Here is a 27,795-nt window from a genome sequence, read left to right as displayed (position 1 = left end):
ACAATTAGATTTTCTGGATTTTTGTTTTATTTTCCGTCACTCACAGTTGAAGAGTACCTATGATAGAAATTACAGACCTCTACATGCTTTGTAAGTATGAAAACCTGCAAAATCGGCAGTGTATCAAATACATGTTCTCCCCACTGTATGACCAACATAGTCATGTAAAATAAATATGAGTCTAACAAATTATATTAAAATTTACTGATTTTCTTTTAATGAACTGTCACTCAGTAGATTCTTTGAAATTGTTGCATGTTGTGTTTAAATTGTGCTATGGTTGTCCCCAAGCATTGCTCTCTACTATTTAAGGTTGGATGTTTGCTCAGTGACATCATTGGCGGAGTGGAGGAATGATATCATGTTGATGACACTGGCCTACATTTCTTCCATACTGTAATTTGGTGGGTCGCCATGGTGACGCCCAGGGTGAAGAGCCAAGTGCAGAAACAGGAAGCCCCTTCTCTGAGCAGAAAGGTCAAGAGAGGTAAAGTAAATTCAGTTTAATCAGAATTGTGGACGACAGACAGACAGAAAGGAGATGGAGGGATTGTAAGATAAGATGGAACAGAGGAGTAGAGAGGTAAGGACAGATGAAAACATGGGACATCCTATGACTGCTTGCAATTTGTTGATTCCTCCACAATCCGAAGGCCTCTGATTCATGAAGAGCCACCCTGCAGTTACTTCCAATCGCATCAGAGACAGTAAGCTCTGAGTCCTCTGTGATGATCATGATGATGAGAGTGGTGTGTTTTTGGATGCGGAGGCTTAGCTACCAGGAAATGCCCTGGAAGTCAACTACAGAGAGAGAGTACGCCGAGCAGGCGTAGGCCCAAAAAGAACCCCACCCCTACCCAGCCCTCCACTCCCCATCCCCCTGTCTCCCTGCCCTGTCTCCCAGGCAGCTCTCCTGCTCTGATTTAACATTAAACAGGAAAAGCTTTAAGCAGGGGCACAGCAGGCCCGCTCCCTGTGAGGAGTCAGCAGTGTGCAATCACACACACACACACACACACACACACACACACAAACAGCGTCGGGTATCACATACCAGGGGCCCCGGACCCCAAATCAGCCCCGTCTAGACTCTCTGGCACCTGCCTCTGCTTATTTACCACAGCAGAGCCAAAGGAGGCGGCCTAGCCCCACACTACACAGAAGACCATCCCCATCTAACCTCTCCCTCCACTCCATCCCTAACACCTCCGCCCTCCTGCATCCCTGACACCTTGGCCCATGACCCCTCCACACCTATATACCCAACTTCTCCACCCCTCCATCCCTGACCTCTCCACCCCTCCATCCCTGACCTCTCCACCCCTCCATCCCTGACCTCCCCACCCCTCCATCCCTGACCTCCCCACCCCTCCATCCCTGACCTCCCCACCCCTCCATCCCTGACCTCTCCACCCCTCCATCCCTGACCTCTCCACCCCTCCATCCCTGACCTCCCCACCCCTCCATCCCTGACCTCTCCACCCCTCCATCCCTGACCTCTCCACCCCTCCATCCCTGACCTCTCCACCCCTCCATCCCTGACCTCTCCACCCCTCCATCCCTGACCTCTCCACCCCTCCATCCCTGACCTCCCCACCCCTCCATCCCTGACCTCTCCACCCCTCCATCCCTGACCTCTCCACCCCTCCATCCCTGACCTCTCCATCCCTGACCCCTGCGTTTCTAACCCTTCTGCCACCTCCATATGTAACACATCTATCTCTAAACCCTCCAAAACTATTGCTTCTAACCATTCACCCTTATCCCCTCCTCCCCTAAAACGTCACACGCTTAACCCCTCACAACTATCCCCTCTGCCCTTAAACCCTCATCCCTCAACCCCCCCCTCCTCATAAAACCCTGCAGAGGGTCCTTCTACCAGCCATGGTAGATTCTACCAATTCTACCAGGAGCTGTGGAGAGGGGGAGGGGGAAGCCTGGGGCAAGCCTATGGGTGAGAAGTAGAAAGGTGATGAAAAAGGCTTGGTCAGACCCTGGGGAGGGGGAGGCAGGGAGGAAAAGGGAAGTCAGAATAGAGAAAGGTTGAGCTGACCAAAGAGCAGGGGCAGAGTAGAGGTAGTCTGATGAGGAGCCTACCCAGAGGGAAATACAGAGGAGATCAGCACAAGGACCATCCCTAGAGACAGTAGAGGGCCTGGGGCTAGGGTCAAAGGCCATTTCCCATTGTGCTGCAACCTAGCATCCTCTCTGAAATGCTACCCCGTGGAGCAGTTCTATTGGCAACATGACCCAACCAGACCATTTTATGAGCATCTGGCCCGCATTGACACCCAACCTCACAACACAAACACAATGAGCATTCACCTCATCCAACCTCACAACACAAACACAATGAGCATTCACCTCATCCAACCTCACAACACTACAAGCATTTACCTCGTCGAATCTCAGAACACAACAAGCATTTACCTCACCCAACCTCACAACACCAACACAACGAGCATTTACCTCATCCAACCTCACAACACAACAAGCATTTACCTCGTCGAATCTCAGAACACAACAAGCATTTACCTCACCCAACCTCACAACACAAACAGAATTAGCATTTACCTCATCCAACCTCACAACACAACAAGCATTTACCTCGTCGAATTTCAGAACACAACAAGCATTTACCTCACCCAACCTCACAACACCAACACAATGAGCATTTACCTCATCCAACCTCACAACACAACAAGCATTTACCTCGTCGAATCTCAGAACACAACAAGCATTTACCTCACCTAACCTCACAACACCAACACAATGAGCATTTACCTCACCCAACCTCACAACACAACAAGCATTTACCTCACCCAATAAGACTGAACTCACGGATGTCTCAGTTTCATCCAGACATCACTAACTATCATTTATACCTATTCCCTTTTAGTGCATTATACGCACACACAGAGAAGATAGAGAGAAAGGCATATTTTCAATTAGGGCTGGTGAGACGAATGACGCCATAATTTTCTCAGTGCTTCAGTAAGTGTAAAGGGAAAAATGTAGTAAAAAAACATGGAGCTGTCATCACAGTGAGAGTGAAGGCTGAGCAGCCGTTTTCGAGCGGTTTGGGTGCACATGTAGCATGTCCCCCTCTCCCTTCACCCCCCTCTCCCTTCACCCCCCTCTCCCTGCCGCTCTATCCATCCCGTTCTCTCGCTCCCTTCACCCCTCTATCCATCCCGTTCTCTCGCTCCCTTCACCCCTCTATCCATTCCGTTCTCTCGCTCCCTTCACCCCTCTATCCATCCCGTTCTCTCGCTCCCTTCACCCCTTTATCCATCCCGTTCTCTCTCTCCCTTCACCCCTCTATCATCCCATTCTCTCTCTCCCTTCACCCCTCTATCATCCCGTTCTCTCGCTCCCTTCAGCCCTCTCTCCATTCCGTTCTCTCGCTCCCTTCACCCCTCTATCCATCCAGTTCTCTCGCTCCCTTCAGCCCTCTCTCCATTCCGTTCTCTCGCTCCCTTCACCCCTCTATCCATCCCGTTCTCTCGCTCCCTTCAGCCCTCTCTCCATTCCGTTCTCGCTCTCTCTCCACTGCCTCTCCATTCATCTGCCGCTCTCTCCATCCCTCCATCTCCCTCCCTCGCTTCATCCCTCTCCCTCATGAATAATTCCGGGGCTGTTAGCGTTGATGCTAATGCAGTGAGGTGTGCAGCCCCCGGCCTTTGGGTGTACATTACCCAGTCTTACCTGAGGTATGCAGTCCGTGTAGGCAAACATGGACTTGAATCTGTCGTCCATACTGATGTGGTACAAAATGCACATACACAGCTGTCTCTGGCTCTCGTCAGCTGAAATATAAACAGAAAAAGAGAAGAGAAGCACAGAGAGGGGCGAATAAATGAATGAATAAGGAGCTGTACTTTCTGCTCCATGGAGATTCAAATCTCCAGTCTCAGACATGGATAGTGGATAAGACGTCTCTACGCACTAATAAGACGTCCTTACTGCTGTTACGAGGCATATGCCCAACCATACAGGTCACATAAGCATCTCTCTGGAACAATACGTCTTAGCGGTGGTAAAGATACATCTTCTTACTGCTGGTTGTTTAACAGCTGACTGAAGGACATTGACGGGGCTCAGAGTCCCTGCCTCAGTGTTAATCTGTCAGGTAGCTCTATCTGAGTGTTTATGAGTTTGACCCAAACCACTGCAGGCCATTAGAGGCAATTCTTTGCAACACTGTGAAGCTAATAGCAGGTTTGCAAAGCTGCCAGTACTTTATCAGTTACCAGACTTCAGTCATGTTGGTAATGAACAAAAGCAGGGCAATTTATTGTAATGTCAATCACTTATATTAGAATAACTTTCTTCCTAGAACATATGATATATCATATGGTTCAAGAGATTATAGCCTATTTAATGAAAACAAAACTCAATTCTATTACTTGAAATGAATGCCTTATTGTCTTCCAACTCTTTTCTCTTCTCACAAGTGCCACTAATTTAACACTGAAACACTGAATAGGTAAAGAAGGAAAGACTGTTAAATTATGCTAAAAAAATAATAATAAAATGTTATTCTGAAACATACAAAACTATAAAGGTATTTACTAAGTTTATGGTTTATATTCGGAGAATGTTTAACAGCTTTATCCTTAAAAAAAAAAAAAAAGGCCAAATGAGTCATTTTGAATCCTGCTTAATCTGAAATGAGAATATATCAACCACCGATAAAGTCATGACACCTTCCATCCTACAAAACACAAATGTTAGAATTTTTATTTCACAAACAGAATGTGTCATAAAAGAGTAGATAATATGTAGTTAATATGTAGCTTCTACATTACCAGAAAGATATTTCCTAATATCCCTTTTTCAAAGAAGTAACTACTGTTTCACAAAGGCTAGCGTGATATTTAAAATAATACGTTTTTGTATTTTAATGATACCCAAGAACAAGACCATCATAAACACAACCACATTTTTTACAATAGCATATACTGTATGCAATAAAGAATATTTATTAGACCATTAGAATGTTGGAGCCAAATGACTCCCCACTGGCAGGAGGGGAGGGTGCGGTCCAAAGAAGCCTGGCCCTTCAAGTGTTAATCATTGACTATTTTACATATGATGAAGACCACACAGAGGGCTGGAGATAAATACAGTCACCTGCGAACATCTGGAGCATTCCACTAGATTCCACTGAATCATATTGAGGAATAAAAGACTAGGGCTGTGTTTCAAAAACACTTGCTTCTACAAGGAGATGGACCACAATGGCTGGCCACAGTGGGTCAGAACTTTGTAATGAAGAACCACAGATCTCACTTGCTAGTTCTAATTGGTCCCAAAATAACACAGTCAGCAACCATGCAGGGCAGGCAGCCTTATCACACTGCTGCCTACTGGAACCAGATGTGCTCAATGAATCCCTGAAAACAAGGGAAAAGAGAAGGCTTGGAGGTTTAATTGGGAAAACAGGAGGAAGCATCAATTTTAATGCCTTTAATAAGTTAAAGCTACGCTGCTAAGGCCCTCGCAGTGCTGCGATTGGCCCAAACATGTGCTTCTCGTTAGTGGAGCTCTCAACTTATTTTCTCCCTCCCGTCCTCTCTTTCTACCTCTCCCTTCATACCTTCTCTCTCTCCCTTCGTCTTACTTTCCCTCGCTCTTACTCCTTCTCTCTTCCTCTGCCTCTCACGGTAGGAACTTGGAGGATCCTTTATGAGCAAGCAGAGAGACCCCATTAAGTGTTCAGAACACCACTAGAGACAGAAAAAAAGAGTGTGGAACTGCTGTAAAGAATTACATAGTGTCCAGAGGCAGTTAGTAAGAGTGCTAAACTCCAATTACACCCTGCTCCAATTTAAAACCACCCAGCCTTCATAAAATCACACCACCAGGCCTTCGTGACGTCTGGGCAGTTCTGAGGACAGTATCCTATTCTATTGTCGGTTCTGGTTCTGTCTTCAAAGACAAAACCCACGATGCACATTAAATAGTAAGAAACGCTTCAAGACAAAAGTTCCCAGCAATGGCTATTCGGTGTTATTGTAAAAACTGAATGATTTGGGGGTAGAATGCGAGTAAAATGGTACTTGGGAAGCATCCATAGATAGCAACGTCCACAACACAAGGTCAGAGGTCGAAGGGCTGAAAAGGTTGTGAGGTGAATCCTCTTTCAGGTGGTGGGATCAGGACGAAGGTGAACATGAAGAGTAGTCCACCATTCTCCCTTTCATCTTATCAGCCCAGGTCATGACCCCTAGAAGGGCTGACGGCATAGGGATCAGAGGGATCAGAAACCATCGCCTAACACCACCGGAGCAGAGCAAAGAGGAGCACATCTCTCCGGAGATCAAGATACATCCATGGTCAGCAGACAAGTGAGAACCAAGGGAATGGCTAATAAGACCTCTTTGTCACACAGACACTGAAGAAATTAAACATTCAAGTGCAGTTTGGGGAATTATTTGGAATGAATACTGCCAATGTACAGAATGTGGTCTGGCTGAACGGGCCACGATATTACCTGCCCTCCATTTGAGGTCCTAAAATGATTCTAGGGCCAAGAAGCGTACCAGTCGTTGTCCAAACGTGTTACCACCTGAATGGTTTCTTTCCCCCTATGCTGTAGCCCTCAGTAGCTGGACATCTGTCCCATAGAGACTAATAAGATGTCTCTGCGCATCAATCCACTCCCAAACTGTAAGGAAATGGCTGCACTGTAATGATTTCAAACTCCATCCAACTCCCAGCATCTACATATGCTGACACTGGACTGTTAATCCATGTCGATATTAAAATGGGCATATGTAAATATAAAGATGATTCTGTTTTTGAGAAACAAGTGTTCAATACGAAACATGTGGCATTTTGAGTATGGACAAGAACATGGGCCGGAACTTTGTGCAAGTCATTTTAGAAGAGATCCCTCCCAAATCTCCCAAGACCTCTACTCCAACTCTGGCCAGCTTCTGCAAAAACAACATTTATGCTGGGGCATTGCTTGTTATTCTAGCAAATATATTATATTAATTATGCATGTTACCTGAACCTCCCTGAAGAGGCTTCAAAAGGCCCATCACAGAGGCTCCTGGGCTTGCCGCATGAAGTGCTGGTGAGCTAAAGCACCAATCACACACAGGATCTAGTTCCAGGAAGTAATTTCTCTAATGGTCATTAGAGCTGGCCCGCCTTTGTTGGTAGAGCTATACGTGTCAGTGTGTATTGTACCTAGCAGTGAGGACAGCTTTGGGATGAGTCCAGCCTGGACCATTTGGCTGCGGATGCCTGTGTCAAAGGAAAGGTTGAGTAGTAGGCGCAGGGTGTTGTTCAGCAGATCCTTGTGGTCTGAGGAAAGCAGCCTGGCCAGCTTCATCACCGCATTAGTCTCCGCCTGACCACAGAAGAGGGACACGTTGACACCTAGATGTTAACCACAAACCCCGATATAACTACCAATTTGACCATACCTGGTTATCAGTTTTCATTAAAAGAACCCTATCCTTAAAGTCTTTTGGTTAAAAATCTGGGTTTTATTATATAGGTCTGGTGTTTTGGAGCCACATATTTTCAGGTTGACTGACAGGATATTTTTTATCTTGGTTAACTTACTATAGCTAGCAACAGCTCCTCATTAATAAATAATACAGTAACCATATTTTTCTTTTTGAGTACAGAGCCAAAATAAGGAGAAGGGAGAAGAACAAAAGCTTTGCAGGTGTGTCTCGGAAGGCAAGCAGTGTTGAGCATATGCACCGCCATTACAGATAGGTGGTGATAGAGGTGTTGAGCCGATACACTCTTTACAGATAGGTGGAGGTGTTGAGCCGATACAGTCTTTACATGTAGGTGGAGGTGTTGAGCCGATACAGTCTTTACAGATAGGTGGAGGTGTTGAGCTGATACACTCTTTACAGATAGGTGGAGGTGTATAGCCGATACAGTCTTTACATGTAGGTGGAGGTGTTGAGCCGATACAGTCTTTACATGTAGGTGGAGGTGTTGAGCCAATACAGTCTTTACATGTAGGTGGAGGTGTTGAGCCGATACAGTCTTTACATGTAGGTGGAGGTGTTGAGCCGATACAGTCTTTACATGTAGGTAGAGGTGTTGAGCCGATACAGTCTTTACATGTAGGTGGAGGTGTTGAGCCGATACAGTCTTTACATGTAGGTAGAGGTGTTGAGCCGATACAGTCTTTACATGTAGGTGGAGGTGTTGAGCCAATACAGTCTTTACATGTAGGTGGAGGTGTTGAGCCGATTCAGTCTTTACATGTAGGTGGAGGTGTTGAGCCGATACAGTCTTTACATGTGGGAGGAGGTGTTGAGCCGATACAGTCTTTACATGTAGGTGGAGGTGTTGAGCCGATTCAGTCTTTACATGTAGGTGGAGGTGTTGAGCCGATACAGTCTTTACATGTGGGAGGAGGTGTTGAGCCGATACAGTCTTTACATGTAGGTGGAGGTGTTGAGCCGATACAGTCTTTACATGTGGGAGGAGGTGTTGAGCCGATACAGTCTTTACATGTAGGTGGAGGTGTTGAGCCGATACAGTCTTTACATGTAGTGATGGCCATTCAAGGCTTCATTACCATTCTTCTAGCAGCAGGATGTTATGCTAGCAGTGCTAACTTGGCCTTTATTTTGAAAAAGAAAATCTATCATTGAAATATGTAAGGCAATATAGTTAACAATCTAAACTGTCAATCTAATCTGTAATTTTCTGTTTAATGTCCATTCCAATGTTGTTCTTGTCTGTTCTTTTTTACAGACTAGATTGTTAACTATATTGCCTTATAAATTTCAATGATGGCTTTTATTGTGATAAAGAAAATCTGAGTGCTGCCAGCATAATATCCTGCTGCTAAAATAACGCTAATGAAGCCTCATTTGGCCATCACAGGTAGGTGTAGGTGTTGAGCCAATACAGTGTTTACAGGTAGGTGGAGGTTTTGAGCAGATACACAATGTTTACAGGTAAGTGGAGGTGTTGAGACAATACAAAGTATTTACAGGTAGGTGGAGGTGTTTAGCCAATACACAGCATTTACAGATAGGTGTATGTATAGATCAGATAAAAGTGTTTACAGGTAGGTGGAGCTGTTTAGCCGAGACACTGTTTAAAGGTAGGTGGAGGTGTTGAGTAATATGCAGTATTTACAGGTAGGTGGAGGTGTTGAGCAAATACACAGTATTTACAGGTGGGTGGAAGTGTTGAGCAGGTATAAAGCATCAAGAAAGGGTGTTTGTGTGTATACAGTATCTATGTGCATTACTATACTAGTGAGGACCATTCATCAAGCGTGCATTTTTCAATGATGATTTCCTATTAGAATGCATGAAACAGTTGTACAACCTTCTTTTTCTATGTGTACACACATTCTTAATTCCAATCCTAAATACATCGCTTCTAGGCAATATTGATATATGAGGTCCTAAAAAATCCCAATTATAGTAAGCCTTGGCAAATCAGGTGAAGTGAGGACATTTGCCAGTCCTCACTTCGGTTTACATTTATAATTAGGTTTAGGGTTAGGCGGTTTAGTATTTAAGGATAGATTTCATTTTAGAATTAAGATTAAGGTTAGGGAAAAATGATATTCAATGGGAATACATCATGATCCCCGAAATGTCCTCACAAGTTTAGTAAAACAAGTGTGTCTATGTCAGTCAGTTATACTGCTACTGTGTTCACAAGGGAATCTGCTGACACTGGACGGCACAGTAAGTCTTCAGTTAATCGTGTGTGAAATACAAACATATGTAATAAATAGAATCTGATGACAAATCACTAACCAATTATCTATATGTAGCTAATCAGCCTGTAACTAAAACCTTCCCTTGAGGTAAAATGATACTCTGTCAATAACATGTTGAGACTACTACTCTGTTGGACACATGGGCTGGAACGCTGAATGGTCCTTTTAGCAGAGTCAAAGTTACACTAAAAGGAAACAAGGAGATAACTTTTTTTTGTACTCAGTCTGGTTTTGATAAAGGCACACAAACTGGCTGAGATTGGATCCGTGTGGGACTGCATTAAGACAGGGAAGTAAAATGATCACTGAAGAACCGTACCAGCAGAAAAATAAAAATAACAAACCCGAACTAAAACAGGAGAAATCTGTAATGAGCACCACATTGTCATTCAAGCCAGAAGACCTGACAGTTTGTCTTTCTCTCCCTCAGCCTTCCATCTTTACCCACCATGTCATTTTTGTTCTCCATGAAGACACTGAGCTTCTTGAGGAAGGTGACCACCACCAGCAGTAGCTCCTCATCCTGCCGCTCCAGGGTCTTCACTAGCGTTTGGACGATGTTCTTATTCCTCATCTTGAGTTCCGTCCACGTGTCCTCAGCCAGGTTTAACAACAGGTACAGACCCACTGAGAAGAGGGGAGGAGATTGGAGAATCAGACAGTGAACGAACTTACTCTTACCCATAGGCTGAGCCCGACATGGATCCCTCTTTACTGTGTAGTGAATTACTGTTAAAAAGGGCCAATAAGGTGCCGTTTCAGACACATCTTTATCCTCCAGCTAGACCTTGTAGTGTTCTGTCATCTACCTTGTAAAAGCTGCTCCTGCTTGGTCAGTAAACCTTGGTACTTCCTCAAGGCTTTCTCATGTTCCTTCTTCGCGTTTTGGTTCTCAGGGTCATCGTCACGTGAGATCAGTCAAGGAAGGATTACTCACATATTGAACCATGACTGAAAAAAATGACCTGTTTGATTATGACCTCTAATAACCAGCAACAATTAAGAGGAGATCAGCACACCTTTAATTCCACTGTATTATTCCAATGGAGAAGTAAGTCTAAACTGAGAGCAGCAGGGAGCCTGAGTTGACCGTCTGTGAAACAAAGGACCTCAGCAAAAGGATATAAGCCTGTTTCTTCTTCTGCAGTTCGTCCTGCCAGAGGTCATACTTCATCAGCTCATGTTCAATGATGTTCATACAGAGGGCTCCAACTTTGTAGTGTGTCACCAGCATGTGGAACTGTGAGAAACTGGTGATGGGGGGAGAAAAAAGCTTTACAAGGGATACACTTATTCAGAAGTGTATTTATTATCATAACAAACCTACAGTGCAATGAAAATACACTTTTTCTGATGTCTGACGTTTATCAAAACCAAAAGTTAGCACCTGGAAAATCTGCCATCACTGAAAGAACAAACAACTCTGCTCTTTATCATAATTCTAAGAAGAAAATATCTGACACTTAGCCTAAGGAGAACTTGACATGTGCCAGACTCACACAGCAAGAAAGAAAATCCAAAACATCAGTATGACGGAAAAACATCACAAAGTTTCTAAATGGCCTATATCAATGACCAGACATAAACCTAATTGATATGTTGTGGCAGGACCTGAAATGAGTGGATAATGCTCAAAACCCAATGAAAGTTGCTAAGTTAAAGTAGTTCTGCATTTGATTGAGGTCAATAACCATTTAATTGCACAGAACCAGTCATTAAGCATAAAGGGGCAGTTTTTCACATGCAGGCATTAGGTGTTGAATAACTTTGTTCATTAATGACACATACACTAATCATGCATTATTGGTTCACTCAGATTACCTTTATGTAATTCTAAGTTTTGGTTGAAAATCCAAGAACATTCAAATATGAATGCGTTAAAATCATGAGAGTGGACAAATACCGTTTCAAGGAAACATTATTTGGAGCACAGTCACAGAGCTTAGCCAGGAAAGGTCAAAGGCCAAAAAAAGCCAAGAGGTATTGTGTAACCGTGTATTCTATCTCCTACTCATAAACATCCAGACAGAAACCCAAGCATTGCAAAACCCAAATGCACAGCACTGACATGGAGCTGGGCCAAGAAGGACTATCAGTTTTCCGAACAACATATATACTCTCAAAACTCAAATGACTCTTGACAAGTCGTTTATACACCGGCATTATCCTATCAAGGATTATTTTAGTGTTTTCCAATGAAAAGAACAGTTTTGCATTATGTTGTCATAGTTGTGTGACTGCTGTCAGAATGAGAGCTGAACGAGAAGTGAAAAATGCTGAGGATCTGGCGAGAGTGTCAGAGAGGAAATAGTGAGAGGAAAGGGAGAAAAGACAGAGGGTAGAAAGTAATGAAAGAGAGGGGGAATAAAGAGAGGGAACGAGAGAGAAGGGAGAGTGGGTTGAAGGAAATGGAAGAGAGGGGGAATAGAGAGAAAGTGAGAAAGTTGTGTACCTGGAGAAGCAGAAGAAGACGCTAATGATGGTGGTTGTGAGGTCAACACTCTGTTTCCAATCCTCCCTCAAGACTCTGGCCAGGGCTCCCAGGGCCGTCTCTGATGAGCAGCAGACATACAGCCAAGTTACAGAGACATACAGCCAGGTTACAGAGACATACAGCCAGGTTACAGAGACATAGAGCCAGGTTACAGAGACATACAGCCAGGTTACAGAGACATAGAGCCAGGTTAGAGAGACATACAGCCAGGTTACAGAGACATAGAGCCAGGTTACAGAGACATACAGCCAGGTTACAGAGACATAGAGCCAGGTTAGAGAGACATACAGCCAGGTTACAGAGACATACAGCCAGGTTACAGAGACATAGAGCCAGGTTAGAGAGACATACAGCCAGGTTACAGAGACATAGAGCCAGTTTAGAGAGACATACAGCCAGGTTACAGAGACATACAGCCATATTACAGAGACATAGAGCCAGGTTAGAGAGACATACAGCCAGGTTAGAGAGACACTTAAAGAGGATAGAGAGACAAACTGACTTAAGAGAGAGACCCAGTGCAAATACTAAGAGAGACCCAGGTGGGGAGGTGAGTGATCAAAAAAGAGGAATATTGATTCTTTGAAGATGGACACTAAGTCCCAGGGCCCTAGGGCTTGAGTTGTGAGTGGTCATCATTTTCCAGACTAATATCATGTTGCCCCCTTTCCTCAAAGATATTAGGCTTTAAGGTTCAGTTGCACTTTCTACTATAATCAACATCTGATCCTGTAATCCGGGTCAGACAGACAAAGTGAAACTGAGATGCACAGTGATAGTTACAGAAGCGCCCATGCCATCACCTGATAGCAGAAATAGACGACAGCTCTGAGATGTTCTGAGAAGAAAACAGCTCAGTCGACGGAAATAGGAAAGGGTCTAGCCCCACCTTTTCTTATGAAAGGGATGAGCTAGTGAAAGACCCTGTGGATTATATGAACCAATGACACTACACTTTGACTGGTCTGGCCTGTGCAGTTTTTAACCTCCAGAAGAATATTACATTATGTCTGTAAACATGGTTCCCTGAAGAAAGGAATGAGGTATGACATATGCGGAAAATACTGTTATCACAGCCACACCTGAACACTCTATATTCACACCTTTCAATGAGCACTGGAGACCATCAAAACCCCGCCTTCCAATATTCAGAATACTATTATAATCCACCTCTTTGTTTTGTCCAAAGTATACCGTTTTTACAGGCACTAGGAGATCTAAGTGGATTGGACACAGGTGTCTGCAACATGGTAAGAGGTATCAAAGATACAAGGCAGTTATTTCTCTATATTACTTTATTAACATCAAACAACAACAATCTTTTCAGATGTGAGGGTTGATGTAAGACTGGGTCACGGTACACATCACACAGCCTTCACGTTACTGTTCAATACGTAATGGAAGCATTTATTTTATTCAAAGGTTCTTCTGGCCACGAAGACAGGAAAAACACCTACAACTACCGCCATCCCAGACCCAGAAGAAATTCGGAGGAATGCTTTGGGATCCTGGCAGCTAGATGGAGGATCCGGGGCCGAGCTCTTGATGTGGTGCCAGAGACATGGTGGGAATGTTCATCCAGGAGTGGAGACAGGCGATATAAAGTGACACAAGCTGAGACGTGTTCACTTCCTCTGGTTGATAAACATTTGGTATGTTGTGAAAAGCACACAATAAAGACATTACAGCCCTCTGATCTGACCGTATCCTAGCTTTTACCGGCAATCATGGGCTCAAAAAGCAATCCCCATTTGTTAGCTCAGCATGATAGCACAGGTGGAAGAGTATAAGTAACTCTGTACATTAGTTGACAATATGCTAAACTTGCTAGACTACCATAACAGATAGCTCACATACAACACTGTACATCTGTACTGAGTGACTGTTTGAGAATACCACTAATACATTCACTAGCCATTATTTTAAATTACAGCAGCTCGTTAATGCATACAGCGAATCATGTGGCTGCAACTAAATATGTAAAGCACGCAGACATGGCCAAGAGGTTAAGTTGTTGTTTGACCAAACATTAGAGTCTGGAAAAGACGCGTGATTTAAGCGACTTTGACCGTGGTATGACTGTTGGAGTCAAGCTGACAGGCCACAAATATTTAAATAACCACTTCACAACATTAGTGGTCAGACAGGCATCTCAGAATGCACAACTCATCTACCTTTGAAGAGGGTGGAGGCAGAAGGTGGTCCTACCCGATACTAGATGGGTGTACCTAATAATGGGGCCAGTGAGCAATGTTCTGCCACAAGTTAAACAATTTGGGGAAACTATACACATTTATAAGACATGACAAATAATACCAGGTGCATTGTGAAATGCATAATGGCAGTGTCAAAAGGATCCCCAGCCATCTTCCTCTTCTAGCCACTGGTGATGGAAAGGGAAGCTGGCCAGGAGGTTTAGGTGCTTGGAGGTCAGAGGGGTGCACCGCTAGGTGTTGGTGACACAGGACTGGTTGTTGAAGAGGGGCCTGGCTGTTAGGGAAAGGGGCCGTTGAGGTGATAACGCAAGGTATCTCAAAGCGCATTTCAGAAAATACTGAATGTAAGTCAGTGTAAAACTATGCAACGTTTTATGGAAGAAAAACGCCAAGTTATAACTCCGCTACACGCCGTAGGCTCCAACTGCAGGACCCTTTAGTAGACAATGTCCGATTCGGTCAGTAGACTTTCTCTGTACGCCGAAAATGTAAGAAAAAGCATGAGACCCCCTCGATGACAAGGCTTGGCTCAAACCCTCGCTGGTTTTTCAAAGGCGTGATTGTAGTGTGTGTCCGGGTGTGGACGCAGTAAAAGTGTACCCCATATGTGATGGATTGAATGAATGAAAGGGAACGGAGCAGATTGTTCCTCTGGGGCAATTCATTGGGAGAACCAAGTCAAGGAAGGAACGTACTGTTTTGCATGAGATCTTTGAGGTTGCCTGAGTTGCGGGCGAGGTGGAGAATGAGGGTTGCTCCCTTGACCTTCTCTGGAATCTCCTCATATAGCAGTTCCACATAGTCATCTATGCTGTTGATGTTGGCCTCTTGATCCAGCTGAGCAAAACGGAGGTACAGAAGTATGGGTTACGAATGACATGGATTAAATCCCATTTAAATAAAAGCAGAGGTCATGACAGTAAACAATTGATTAAATGCATTTTAAAAGGCCCCAAAGTACAGCTACCTGGTTTAAAACACCAAAGAGCAAGAAATAAGATGATGAAACAAGCACAACACAGAAACAAACACACACAGAGAGACGCATTGACAAACATTTAAGGGTTCCCTCTTTACCTCCATCCCCTCAAATGATATGAAGTCCCGCGACGAGTGTTTCTCTTGTTTGTCTGTGTAGACGACAGGACAGCGTTTGTACTAGTCAGCATGGTGAAGCCTATGTTTCCAACTCATCAGGGCAAGACGATAGAATGACACAACCATTACCTGGCTTTCTGCAGTTCTGCAGGTAGAACAGCAGTTGCTCCACCTCAGGTAGTTTAGATGGGTGAATGAGCCTGCATTCTTCCACTACCTTCTGAGCTAAGGAGGCAATGTCCGTGTTGACGTTCAAGCTTTTAAGACGGATTCTGTGGAAAGAAAATGACTCATTTTGCGCAAAGGGGCAGTGCAATTTCCCTGTTACATGATAATGCCAGTTGTAGAAAAATAATACATTTTTGTCACTAAGCATAGAAACTTATAGTGCATTTATATTAAGATAGCTGATGGGACAACCACACAATAGTAAAAACTCAATGAAGTAGCTAAGTCAGTGCTAGAAACACTGCGAAGGGAGCACCAAGAGACCAGAGGTGGCAAAACTTGGGCAAGGATGTAGGTTTTGAGAATAACTTGGTCTTGTAGTGGAAGCACTGGGGTGAACTTTAGAAGGTTAAACACCAGATGGGCTACGGCGTTCTGGAAAAGTTGCAGGGATACGATGGAACAAGCAGCGAGCTAAACCAAGCGTGAATTTATTACTCCAGACATGAGAGGACAGGTGCCTGGACTAAAACCTGCGCCACTTCCTGTGTGAGGTAATGTCATACTTACCGCACACTTTATTTTTCTTAATCGACTTGAAGTGAAAACCGAAATAAGCGTTTTACCAGCTTTTCTGAGGAAACGTTCAAATTATTAACACATTCGTTTTTGTTTCGCTGTGTATTTTTTATCTGCCCATGTGTCACCAGCCGAGCAAGCCTTCCTCTAAGAAGGATTAACTGATTTTGAATCAAATTAATGTGTGTCATTTTCACATAAAAACTTTGCATATCTAAAATAAATGGTCATACTTATTGCAAATCATGTATAATGTAAACCAAACATTTAAATTGTTTCCATGTAACTGTCAGATGGCGTCATTGCATATGCAGAAGTGACTCCAAGAAGCCATCAGTCTTATAGGAACTTGCTTTCTGCTTCAAAGAATATTGGCTTAATGACTCCATTCCTGACAGTGGAGTGGAATCAAGTTGGCCGAGTGTGTTTTAATGTCAATAAAGGTTATTGCAAGGACACCACCATACTTTAAATACTGCTCTTTTGAACTAGAATCTATTGTCATCCACTGCAAATATTACCATAAAAATCTGCTTTAGACTGGAGTTTACATTACTGCAAGTGCCAGTGTGACCATAGCGAAACAGGAACTGGCTGACCACTAAGGTTTAAGTACCCAAATTTTACATTTGACCATCTTGGCAAACTACATACATAAGTCTCCAGTAGCCGTTGTGGAACATACACTGAGGAAGAAACAACCGGTTTTACTAGTACAGATTTGACTCACTAAGTCCCCTCAATCATCAGGTTACTTCAAAACCACCACTGCCAATTAAGTCGTATGAAGGTACAGTACCAATCAAATCTTCTCTCACTGTTAATTGCCTTCTATGTAACGTTTTTGACTATTTAAATGTAAGTATGAACATTTAGAAAATACATCTTTTTTTTAATATTCACTTATCAAACTTGTGTTCCAAGCAGCAGAGTAGCTGACCGCGCATCAGTCCCTGGATAAACGCACATTCTAGAATAGGATAGTTTATTTGTTTAATGACATTAATTAGGTATCTAGCTTGCTAGTTAAATAAATACACCATTCTCACCTCATTTCGACATCCCTTACGTCCAACTACTATCGTCCGTTTCTTGCAGTCTGAAAACCAAGGTACGTTTTGCTATTAAATATACAGGTGCTGTTCATATAATTAGAATATCATCAAAAAGTTGATTTATTTCAGTAATTCCATTCAAAAAGTGAAACTTGTATATTATATTAATTCATTACACACAGACATATATATTGTGATGATTATAACTGACAACTAATGAAAATCCCAAATTCAGTATCTCCGAAAATTTGAATATTATTCAAGACCAATACAAAAAAATATATTTTTAGAAATGTTGGCCAACTGAAAAGTATGAACATGAAAAGTATGAGCATGTACAGCACTCAATACTTAGTTGGGGCTCCTTTTGCCTGAATTACTGCAGCAATGCGGCGTGGCATGGAATCGATCAGTCTGTGGCACTGCTCAGGTGTTATGAGAGCCCAGGTTGCTCTGATAGTGGTCTTCAGCTCTTCTGCATTGTTGGGTCTGGCGTATCGCATCTTCCTCTTCACAATACCCCATAGATTTTCTATAGGGTTAAGGTCAGGCGGGTTTCCTGGCCAATTAAGAACAGGGATACCATGGTCCTTAAACCAGGTACTGGTAGCTTTGGCACTGTGTGCAGGTGTCAAGTCCTGTTGGAAAATGAAATCTGCATCTCCATAAAGTTGGTCAGCAGCAGGAAGCATGAAGTGCTCTAAAACTTCCTGGTAGACGGCTGCGTTGACCTTGGACCTCAGAAACCTTGGACACAGTGGACCAACACCAGCAGATGATATGGCAACCCAAACCATCACTGACTGTGCAAACTTTATACTGGACTTCAAGCAACGTGGATTCTGTGCCTCTCCTCTCTTCCTCCAGACTCTGGGACCTTGATTTCCAAAGGAAATGCAAAATGTACTTTAATCAGAGAACATAACTCAGCAGCAGTCCAGTCCTTTTTGTCTTTAGCCCAAGCGTGACGCTTCTGACGCTGTGTCTTGTTCAAGAGTGGCTTGACACAAGGAATGCGACAGCTGAAACCCATGTCTTGCATACGTCTGTGCGTGGTGGTTCTTGAAGCACTGACTCCAGCTGCAGTCCACTCTTTGTGAATCTCCCCCACATTTTTTAATGGGTTTTGTTTCACAATCCTCTCCAGGGTGCGGTTATCCCTATTGCTTGTACACTTTTTTCTACCACATTTTTTCTTTCCCTTCGCCTCTCTATTAATGTGCTTGTACACAGAGCTCTGTGAACAGCCAGCCTCTTTAGCTATGACCTTTTGTGTCTTGCCCTCCTTGTGCAAGGTGTCAGTGGTCGTCTTTTGGACAGCTGTCAAGTCAGCAGTCATCCCCATGATTGTGTTGCCTACAGAACTAGACTGAGAGACCATTTAAAGGCCTTTGCAGGTGTTTGGGTTAATTAGCTGATTAGAGTGTGGCACCAGGTGTCTTCAATATTAAACCTTTTCACAATATTAAAATTTTCAGAGATACTGAATTTGGGTTTTTCATTAGTTGTCAGTTATAATCATCACAATTAAAATAAATAAACACTGGAAATACATCAGTCTGTGTGGAATGAATGTATACATTATACAAGTTTCACTTTTTGAATGGAATTACTGAAATAAATCAACTTTTTGATGATATTCTAATTATATGACCAGCACCTGTACCTTTTGACTTTCAGCTGGCCTACCACCAATTTTTATGGCAATGTATGTAGGTTAAATTATATAGTTTTTGAGATTTCAAAAATGTCATGCATGGAAGTTGTTTTAAATTACAGTACACATTTTGCGCGACAGACCAGACGTCCTAATTTATTTTTACGGAAGAAAAGCAAGGTAGCGATAACTTTTTACTGTATAGAAGTAAACTCTTCAAATAAGACTATTGTGTCATTTTTAACACAAAAAAAAAAATTCTAATTTAATTGAACAAAGTCAATTAGGCGTCGATATTAGGGGGTTGTAACTTTCTAACTACGTCGCTAACCAACGAATTGCAACTAACATTAGCTCCACTGAAATATTAGAAATGTTATTCGATTATATATAAAAACCTATGGATGCTTGAATGGTAAAAAGTGATATTGTTTGACAAATGTATTAATGGAAATTAAAAAAATAGTTTAATATTGATGTATTCATAATAGTAAAGACTATGAGTTTTAGCCAGAGGTGGATTCAGCCAGAGACGGTTAAATCTCTGACTTAACAAGAAATGGGTTTTAGCAGATTACTAAAACTCTGGTTTTAGTGAAAGGTGTGTTGGGAAATTACAAAACATAAGATTTAAGGGAAATTACAAAATGTAAGTATGACTTTTACCCACCAGTGGTTTTAATGAGAGGTGTTTTGTTCCAGCTGCAGACCGGCAGACCCGGTCTGCAGCTGGAACAAAACACCTCTGTTGTAGAGTCTATCCCAAGCGTGCCGCACAAGCCCTGAAAAGTGAAGCCAAAACGTCTCGATCGCCCCCTGGTGAGTGGTCCCAGTATAGGTCATAAACCCTGCCCTCCCCATGTTATTCAATGGGACGCGAGACCAACTAAACAATTAAATTACCCTTCAAACATATTTTTTCCGAAGCTGGTTTCTGTCATTTACTGTAGTTTGTATCACGCTAATGTAAATTCAAGAGTTTGTTTTTAAAATAAGTTTGTTTTTAGTTAGTTATTTAATGCTCTAAAAACGGTGGTGTGACGTTGTGATTCACAGCTGTGATTGACAGCTATCTGAGCCGAGGAGCCACTAAATCTTCGGAGGACTGAGGAGATTGGAACTTTACATTTAATCTCTAAATTTCTATAATTGATATAATTTCACACGGACATAATGGGTTGTTCTGCAGTACATTGTGCTAACCGATCTGGCATTTCCAATCGATCTTTGAATTTTTTTCGGTAAGTTAAATTTATAAGCTATTTAATTAGTAAATAAATGTAATGGGCTAGCTAACGTTAGCTAAAAGACAACAAGCCTCGTTAATAGCCATGTTAATAGCTAGCAGGTGATCGTTAGCTAGAAGTTACCAATTATTTTTGTATTAGGCCTATTCTAAATTAAGGTTAAACATGATGTAAGTTAAGCTATAACATATCGTCTAGGTTTAACAAGCAAAGGTTGTACTGTACTTGGACTTGCGATTGATTACGGTATGCGCATTCTGCGAGGGAGAGTGAGGGCGGGGCACCGGGGTGGGGCCGTTGATTTCGCGGCTTTACGGCTTTACTTCCTTCTCGCTACTGCGCATAACTACGGCGCAGAACTGGTCCCAAGATCGCTATCTGCGCAGACGCAAGTCCAAGATGTCAGCGCCGTATCAGGACACTGGTGGCTTCATTTTTCACCAATGGAAAAGAGCGAAAGGGCGTCGTCCATTATTTATACAGTCTATGGTCTATCCTTAACTACTCTGTCAACGTCTGGTTTAGGTCTACTGTAAGTGTGCCTGCTGCGGAGGTAAACTTAAGCACATTGTACAGTCCACAGAAAGGACCCCTGGGCGTCTATAGGCTTACTTCAAAAGACTTGGTTGGGAACCAGTGCTCTAGACCACCTTATCAGCCAATCAGGGCTATGCATATAAATATCTTCCAATGTGTTTCCCAATACTTACGCAATAAGAGCAACAGGCCACAGAAGCATTCAAGATGGCCAATCTTTGTTTTCAACGTAATCTACTTACAGTCCAATAGGCAGACTCATGGACTGTCCGGTATATCCGGGTTGCATACAGTTCACTGGGAATACTCTCACTGTATACTAGCACACCTGTAATTTTAGTTTTACACTTATTATCATCCATGGAGTAGCCAAGTTAAGCAAACTCCCCTAAGATTCTACTTACCCGTGAACATTTAAAATGGTATAAATTGTTCAGTTAGGATAGGATAGCATAAAAAAACAATTGTACATTAGTCTCATATTTCTAGTGATATCTAATTAATGTTATGTATGTGTGTAGCTAAACCCTTGCTTACATTTTCTGACACTCCTTGCGTTCCCCAACCATCGGTTCTCCCATCTCGCCAAGGATAGTTGCCTCCACCTCATACTGAACGATAAGGGCTTTCTCTGTTGGGTGGACATCCAAACTTCCCCCTTTCACTTTCCTACAGAATGGCAGGAAGTGTATATGTGTTATGTGAAGACATGACGGAGATACTGATGAAAATAATATTGTATCTATAACTTCAAGCAAGTTTCTGAAAAATGAAAAGGTCAGCTAGACCATAAGTAGGCAGGACAATGTATTGTAGTTGTAGCATACATTTAAATTAAATCAGTAGATATTAATATAATTTCTTTTTACAAATATTTTTATTGAACGCATGAATAGACATGAAGTGCCATGAAAAGACATGAAGACGAAGTAAACACAAAATTCTGTTTTTAAATCATTTTTTTATTATTTTAAGGAAAATGTTGGTGTGAAAAAGTAATTGCCCCCATGAGGAAAAAGATTATCTGGCTTGATGAGACCTAAACCAAGCTATTAGGCCTGTATGCCAAGTATGCCTAAGACCAGTGAAAAAAAGTTACCACTCATTATATACCGTCCTAACAGGGAAGAATGGTGGTGGTAGCATCATACTATGGGGAAGCTTTTCAGCAGCATGGACTGGTCAGGACTGAGGGAATGATGAAGAGTACAAAATACAGAGGTCCTAAATGAAAACCTGATTCATAGTGACAGACTAGGGTAAAAATTGGGAGAAAGATTCAACTTTCTGAATGACAATAACCCAAAGCACACAGCCATGACAAGGCTGGAGTGGCTTTTTGGCAAGTCTGTGAATGTACTTGAGTGGCCCAGCCAAAGCCCAAATTTGAATCCCGTTGAACATCTGTGGGGAGAATTGAAGATCTCAGTTCACTAGGAGTGTAACGATTTTGATTCTAGTTTGAAAATGGAAATTTATTAGGTTCAATTTTAAACTGAGAAATTTAAAAGGAGTTTGCAATTCTGTGATTAAGTGAAAGCAAGTCATTGATTGTGGCCTGCTGTTACCACCATGTCCATGCACCTGATACTCAGGAGAGTTTGTAAAATGTACAAATCTAATGTGGAATCATGGGGCACTGTCAGCAAAACTATATTTTCTACCCCCTCTTTAACCCCCAATTCAACACACTATACTGTACATTGAATTCATACTGCCTCATTAGTCAGTAGCTAGTGTCTTTAATTAGGAGTCTGGTAGATGACTCATGAACAGTTTTAGATAATGCTTAATTGAGAGTGAGCATCACAAAGAAATTGATATGAGTAGAAAGAAAATACTCACTCAACCTACTATCCCAGCTAAATTTCTAGCCAAACTACCAATATACTCTACTTGTGCCAAAGTAGAGTAAATGCAATAGCGAAGTGTATGGCAATGGATCTGCAGCCTTGCCAAATATATGTCAATGTGTAAATAAATATATCAAAATAGCCAACAAGTGCTGGACATAGTTGCCACCAATTGAAAAATGTTACATTGTAATTATTTGTGTTCTATTTTTAAATTGTTCAACTTTGAGTGTTATTTTAAATGTTCTATATTTTTGTTATTTTTACAATGACTTCAAATAAAATAAGCTTTAATAAAAAGCAATAGTTTTAACAGCAGCGTAGTCAACACTGAAAAAAAGTAGATAATTGAAAATCTAGTCGAATTGTGACCTAAACATTTTTATCAAATTGAGGATTTGGAGAATTGTTACACCCCTACAGTTCACCACTGCTCCCCATCCAATCTGACAGAGATTGATAGGATCTACAAGGATGAATGGGAGAAACCGGTGTGCAGAGCGGGTAGAGGCATACCCAAGAAGGCTGTGATCACAAATGCCCTTGTACAAAGTACTGAATAAATGGTCTGAATAGTTATGGAGTATTGTGATTTGATTGATGGCAAAAAAATGAATATAATAAATGATTTGCATGATCTGCACACCTGTATGTAAGTTAACTGGGGGGGGGGGGGGGGGGGTGTAGGCTAGTGCATTGGTTGGAGTCACACAACCGTGTAGATCACATCAACACTATTATAGTAGGCCTACATTAATGGTTTTATTTAAATATTCTTTCTGGTTGGCATTAAAGATAAACACAGTGCCAATGGGAAGTCTACAACCCCCTAAAACCTTAGTTTAATGCATCTAGATTAGGCTCCACATTTTCAAGGGGATGTTTCAGTTATTGTGAAATGAAATATTACATTGAAAATAAATAAGCTAAAATATCATAATTAAAAGTCCCCACTTTGTAATACCAATCCTTAATTAGCTCAGGGGTAACATATCACCTTCAAAATCACACACTGGGAAGTTAATTGACCTTTCAATTGTTAAACTGTGTAAAGTGATGTGATTCTCTTGATTTTAGTATAAATTCAGCAGTTTCTGTAAGTTTCTTCTGTTGAGTATGGTAGTTTCTAGTTTGGGTAAACCTAACATGGCACAACACCTGAAGAACACAAAATAAATATAAACACGGGTTAGCCAACAGTACTGTATCTATGGTTCCATAATAGCACACATCGTTCTGTTTGACACTACGGTAGTTTGTTCAGCCTACTAAGAGGAGAGAATGACGCTGTATATGAAGTACTATAGTGTATGCGAAAACATCCAGAGACCCATGTTTTGATCCTTTTTGTAAGGGCTATTGGATTCAATAAGACGTGTTACAGTAATTGGCACTGCCAGGCAAGGCATGTGATGCCCGTAAATGTCATCAGAACCGTTTGCTATGCTGACTGCCTACAGCGGCTAACCGGCTGCAGCTAACGTGTCTGTTGTACCTTGCTACATGACTACTGTAGCAAAAATTCTGTCTAAACTGTATGTAGCTTGCTGTAGTTGCAAACATTAGATCAAGTAACGATTGTAAACATTAGATCACCTTTCGTTTGTAAACATCGGATCACGTTACCTTTTGATATACCGGGTATCTTCTGCCTTTAGTTTTTCCATATCAGAAAACATATATTAAATGTTATTTAACGGTGAATTCAACAGAACGATGGAATTGGATAGCTAAGTTAGTTTTGTAGTTAGCTCACTAGCCAATGTCTAACGTGCGCTTGCATTGTTTGGCTTTGGTTTGGCTGTTGCTAGGGTGAGACCTGTCCCAGCATACAACACGAAAATGAGAGAAAAAGTGAATGTTGAAATTCACAAAGAGAGCAACTTATTGCCATCTGTTGGTCTGGAGAAAAACATGTACAGCTGCGATACAAAAGATGAGAGGTTTTAACAGATGACATGATAGGATTTTGGACATGAATGACATGAAGTATAGAGAATGAAACATTCAATAGCATAACACAACTAAGTATAAGCAAATAACATGATCAGAGAACTGCATAAGAGATGGCAACAAGGGAAAAACTAATTTAATTACAATAAACAAGAGACATACATTTTACAATTGTAACAAACAGGTTGGAGTTAGATGTGACCATTGGCTGATCATACCCCAGCTACATTTACATTATATTTTATGATGCACTTATTCAGTGTGACACAGGATGAGTTAGATTTAAGTGCCATGCTCAAGGGCACAAATACAGATATTTTTACCTTGTTACATTGCAAATGGGGAGGTTTGTTAACATTGAAGTGTCATACATTTTAAAAAGTATTTTCACATGACCTGCTGATACGACAAATATCATGTTCTACCAATATGTCTTAAAATTTAGCATTTAGCTGTTGATATGCTAAAAGCACAGATTGCTCAGATTTATTCACTTAGAATTAGTTTATTTTAGCTTTTTTGACTTGACAGCTGAATTCATCACTTAGATTTGTTGACAGCAGAATTCGTTAGAATTGGTGTCATGGCAAAGAGTGACACAGTGGGCAAGAAACCTACACAATGGTATTCATTTTGGAGTTGAGACAGTATATTTCTTAAATCCTGTGCAGATCATAGCGCATTAACAACAAGTCATAAATGACTGTGTATACTGGCCCAGCCAGGATTGCCACACAGTATGTCTACAGGCAAGATAGTGCTGATGTCTGCGATTTGAAAGGTTGATTAAGCACAGTGACATAGGGCTGTGCACACATTGGGGATCACCCTGGAGACGACACAATATATGACCAGGGCAGATTCTTGGATCATAAGGCAGACCAACTAACACAACCAGCAGTGCAGAGGCAACAAAAACCGACAGCCATTCCCGGCACTCCAGTGTATGACTATGTCCAGAAAATGAATGTCACCATTCAATGCTTTGAAAGTTTTTTTGATTGGTTGTTCAGTACTTGCACAGCCTAACATATATTTAACTGATTTATCACTCACTGTGCAAGTTAAGTTTCTGTAGACAAGAACACTGGATATTCAAGGAATAGCCTACTATGTATAGACACAAACATAAGAAGACATTGCTAAAAATAGCTGCTACATTACATGGCTGTAACAGGCAGGCTGAATGCATGGTCCTTCATGTGTGCTGCTGGTATTTGTGGGTTGAAAGCTCATATGCCACTCTGCATGCCTGTTTGTCTTGAGGGAGGAGGCTCCATTTGAAATGGATAGCTAGTGCCCCTCCCTCTGTCCCTGGCTCCTCTCACACCCTTCCCAAGCCAAAGGCCCAAGCAGGCAACCCTTTTCAGCCCTGCCCCAAGAAGGGATCACAGCCAACCCCTTATTACCAAGCTGCCAGACGCTACCACCTGACCCATGTCAAACAGATATAGCAGTACCACAAAAGCAACCGCAGAGCAAAAACTTGCTCACACTCGGTCACACAGACTGTCTAGTTAAAACACAGTAGATTACTTGCCACACTGGACACACAGTGGGAAGGGATGTCCTTGAATCAGGAAGAGACACAAAGACCAGAGGTGTCTTCAAGCCCTCCATCCAACATGGAGTTCCAAGTCCACCAAGCCCATCGAGACCGTTGGAAGGACACAGATGATTCCATGTGTCGCCACAGCATGTCCTTCCATCTTCACCATACCATAAGGATGGAGTTCTTCGCCAGCTTCCTGTACTTGCTGGAGCAGATTCCACTGGGTAAGGAAGCACACATATCATGAAAATCAAATACCATTATGTATGGCAGAAGATTGTCACCCATACAAATGGCAAAATAAATTAATTATGCATTTGGTTAGATTTTGAATCTATGTATGTGTTACTTTATAGTATGAGCCATATATCATGTACACATTGACTAAATTATTAAGGTTAATTTCATACAAAGATATTGTATAACATACACACAGTGGCCACTTTATTAGGTACATTTCCTAGTTCACGGAGATCATTCCCTCTCACAGACTGGGTCACATGGCCATGTCTTTCTATATAAAGATGTCAGACATACATCAAGGTTTTCAGTTACTCTTTGATGAAAAGTTAGAGCGGGCAAAACTTGTGCCAGGTGTGTCAGTAACAGGATTTCAGTGAAATGAAAAAGCGTTGGGCAAAAACAGTTTATTGATGAGGAAAATCCAAGAAGAATGGCATCATCCGAGTTAACAGTGTGGGCACGTATGGGTAAATGACAGTGCAGTACAACAGTGTCATGAATGTGATATTGAAGTGGACGATCTCAAGGTTTCCCTGATTTCCACTACAAAACTAAGAAGCTCCAGTGGGCAGGCAAGAACCAACACTGGACAACTGAGTAGGGGGAAAGCTTTGCCTGGTCCAATGAATCCCAATTCCTGCTACGAGTTGATAATGGCAAAGTCAGGATTTTGGCACAAGTCCGTGATCCTGCTCAGTGTCAGTGGTTCCTGCTGCTGGTGGTTGTGTAATTGTGTGGGACATGTGTGGGAAATGTGTAAAACAGAATGGTCTCAGAACCATGACAACAAGTTAATGTGGCTTTAGCGACCTGTGGAGCCACAGTCCTCAGACCTCAACCCAATAGAGCATCAGGGGATGAGATGGCATAAATGTAATTGCTGCAACTGTGTGATGCAGTCGGATTGGCATGAACAAACATCCCTGTGGAACGTTTCTGACACCTTGTAAAATCCACATCCCAAAGAATGAAGGCTGTTTCCTTGGCAAAGGGGACCCCTAGTAGATGAATTAACCTAATAAACTGGCTACTGAGTGTTTTTGAGAAAATATATTAACTATATGAATAATCTATGAATAACATAAGAAAATAATGTAATTGTTTTCCCCATTCAATTTGCAAGTATATCTTTATGACTTAAGTCGTGCAGGTATGTGTTTTCATGATTAAGGCTGGCTAACACCCACCACTGAACAATCCAGGGCTTTAATAGAACTAATCACAAATTAGAGTTTATATTTGTCTCTGAATACTGCTAGTGTGCTACTGTAAAAACATCTGTTGAAACTCTCTGATCTCCAGTTAACTACGTAGTCACTACTACTGTCAAAGTAATTCTTCATTCTTCTCCCACTCCCACTCCTTGCCTCCTCCTCCTACTGTCTTCTCCCACTCCTTGCCTCCTCCTCC

The 27,795-nt window shown here is 42.0% G+C and overlaps 2 protein-coding genes across 8 annotated transcripts in view; one reads left to right on the top strand and one right to left on the bottom strand.

Annotated features, from left to right (window-relative positions):
• Window positions 1–24,459, bottom strand: part of kifap3a (kinesin-associated protein 3a) — a 54,139-nt gene extending 29,680 nt beyond the window's left edge. For 5 of the 6 annotated variants that reach the window (XM_020049336.2, XM_020049337.2, XM_010872494.3 and 2 more), the window contains exons 1-11: window positions 24,264–24,459; window positions 21,322–21,453; window positions 15,671–15,813; window positions 15,521–15,573; window positions 15,139–15,280; window positions 12,186–12,285; window positions 10,859–10,983; window positions 10,543–10,641; window positions 10,182–10,360; window positions 7,204–7,366; window positions 3,709–3,809 (exon numbers count right to left, since the gene is read on the bottom strand). In XM_020049336.2, the coding sequence (XP_019904895.2) occupies window positions 3,709–3,809; window positions 7,204–7,366; window positions 10,182–10,360; window positions 10,543–10,641; window positions 10,859–10,983; window positions 12,186–12,285; window positions 15,139–15,280; window positions 15,521–15,573; window positions 15,671–15,813; window positions 21,322–21,453; window positions 24,264–24,316 (1,290 nt within the window). In that variant the 5' untranslated portion in view covers window positions 24,317–24,459. The remainder of the gene's footprint in view (window positions 1–3,708; window positions 3,810–7,203; window positions 7,367–10,181; window positions 10,361–10,542; window positions 10,642–10,858; window positions 10,984–12,185; window positions 12,286–15,138; window positions 15,281–15,520; window positions 15,574–15,670; window positions 15,814–21,321; window positions 21,454–24,263) is intronic. The other variant, XM_010872495.3, reaches the window with a different exon arrangement.
• Window positions 24,460–26,037: 1,578 nt separating this feature from the next.
• mettl11b (methyltransferase like 11B) overlaps window positions 26,038–27,795 on the top strand; it is a 33,227-nt gene continuing 31,469 nt past the window's right edge. For both annotated transcript variants that reach the window (XM_020048863.2, XM_010872498.3), the window contains exon 1: window positions 26,038–26,366. In XM_020048863.2, coding sequence (XP_019904422.2) covers window positions 26,156–26,366 — 211 coding nt within the window. In that variant the 5' untranslated portion in view covers window positions 26,038–26,155. The remainder of the gene's footprint in view (window positions 26,367–27,795) is intronic.

This window comes from Esox lucius, chromosome 8 (genome assembly GCF_011004845.1).
Source record: "Esox lucius isolate fEsoLuc1 chromosome 8, fEsoLuc1.pri, whole genome shotgun sequence".
Taxonomy (NCBI): Eukaryota; Metazoa; Chordata; class Actinopteri; order Esociformes; family Esocidae; genus Esox; species Esox lucius.
This window is presented reverse-complemented; position numbering and strand designations above follow the sequence as displayed.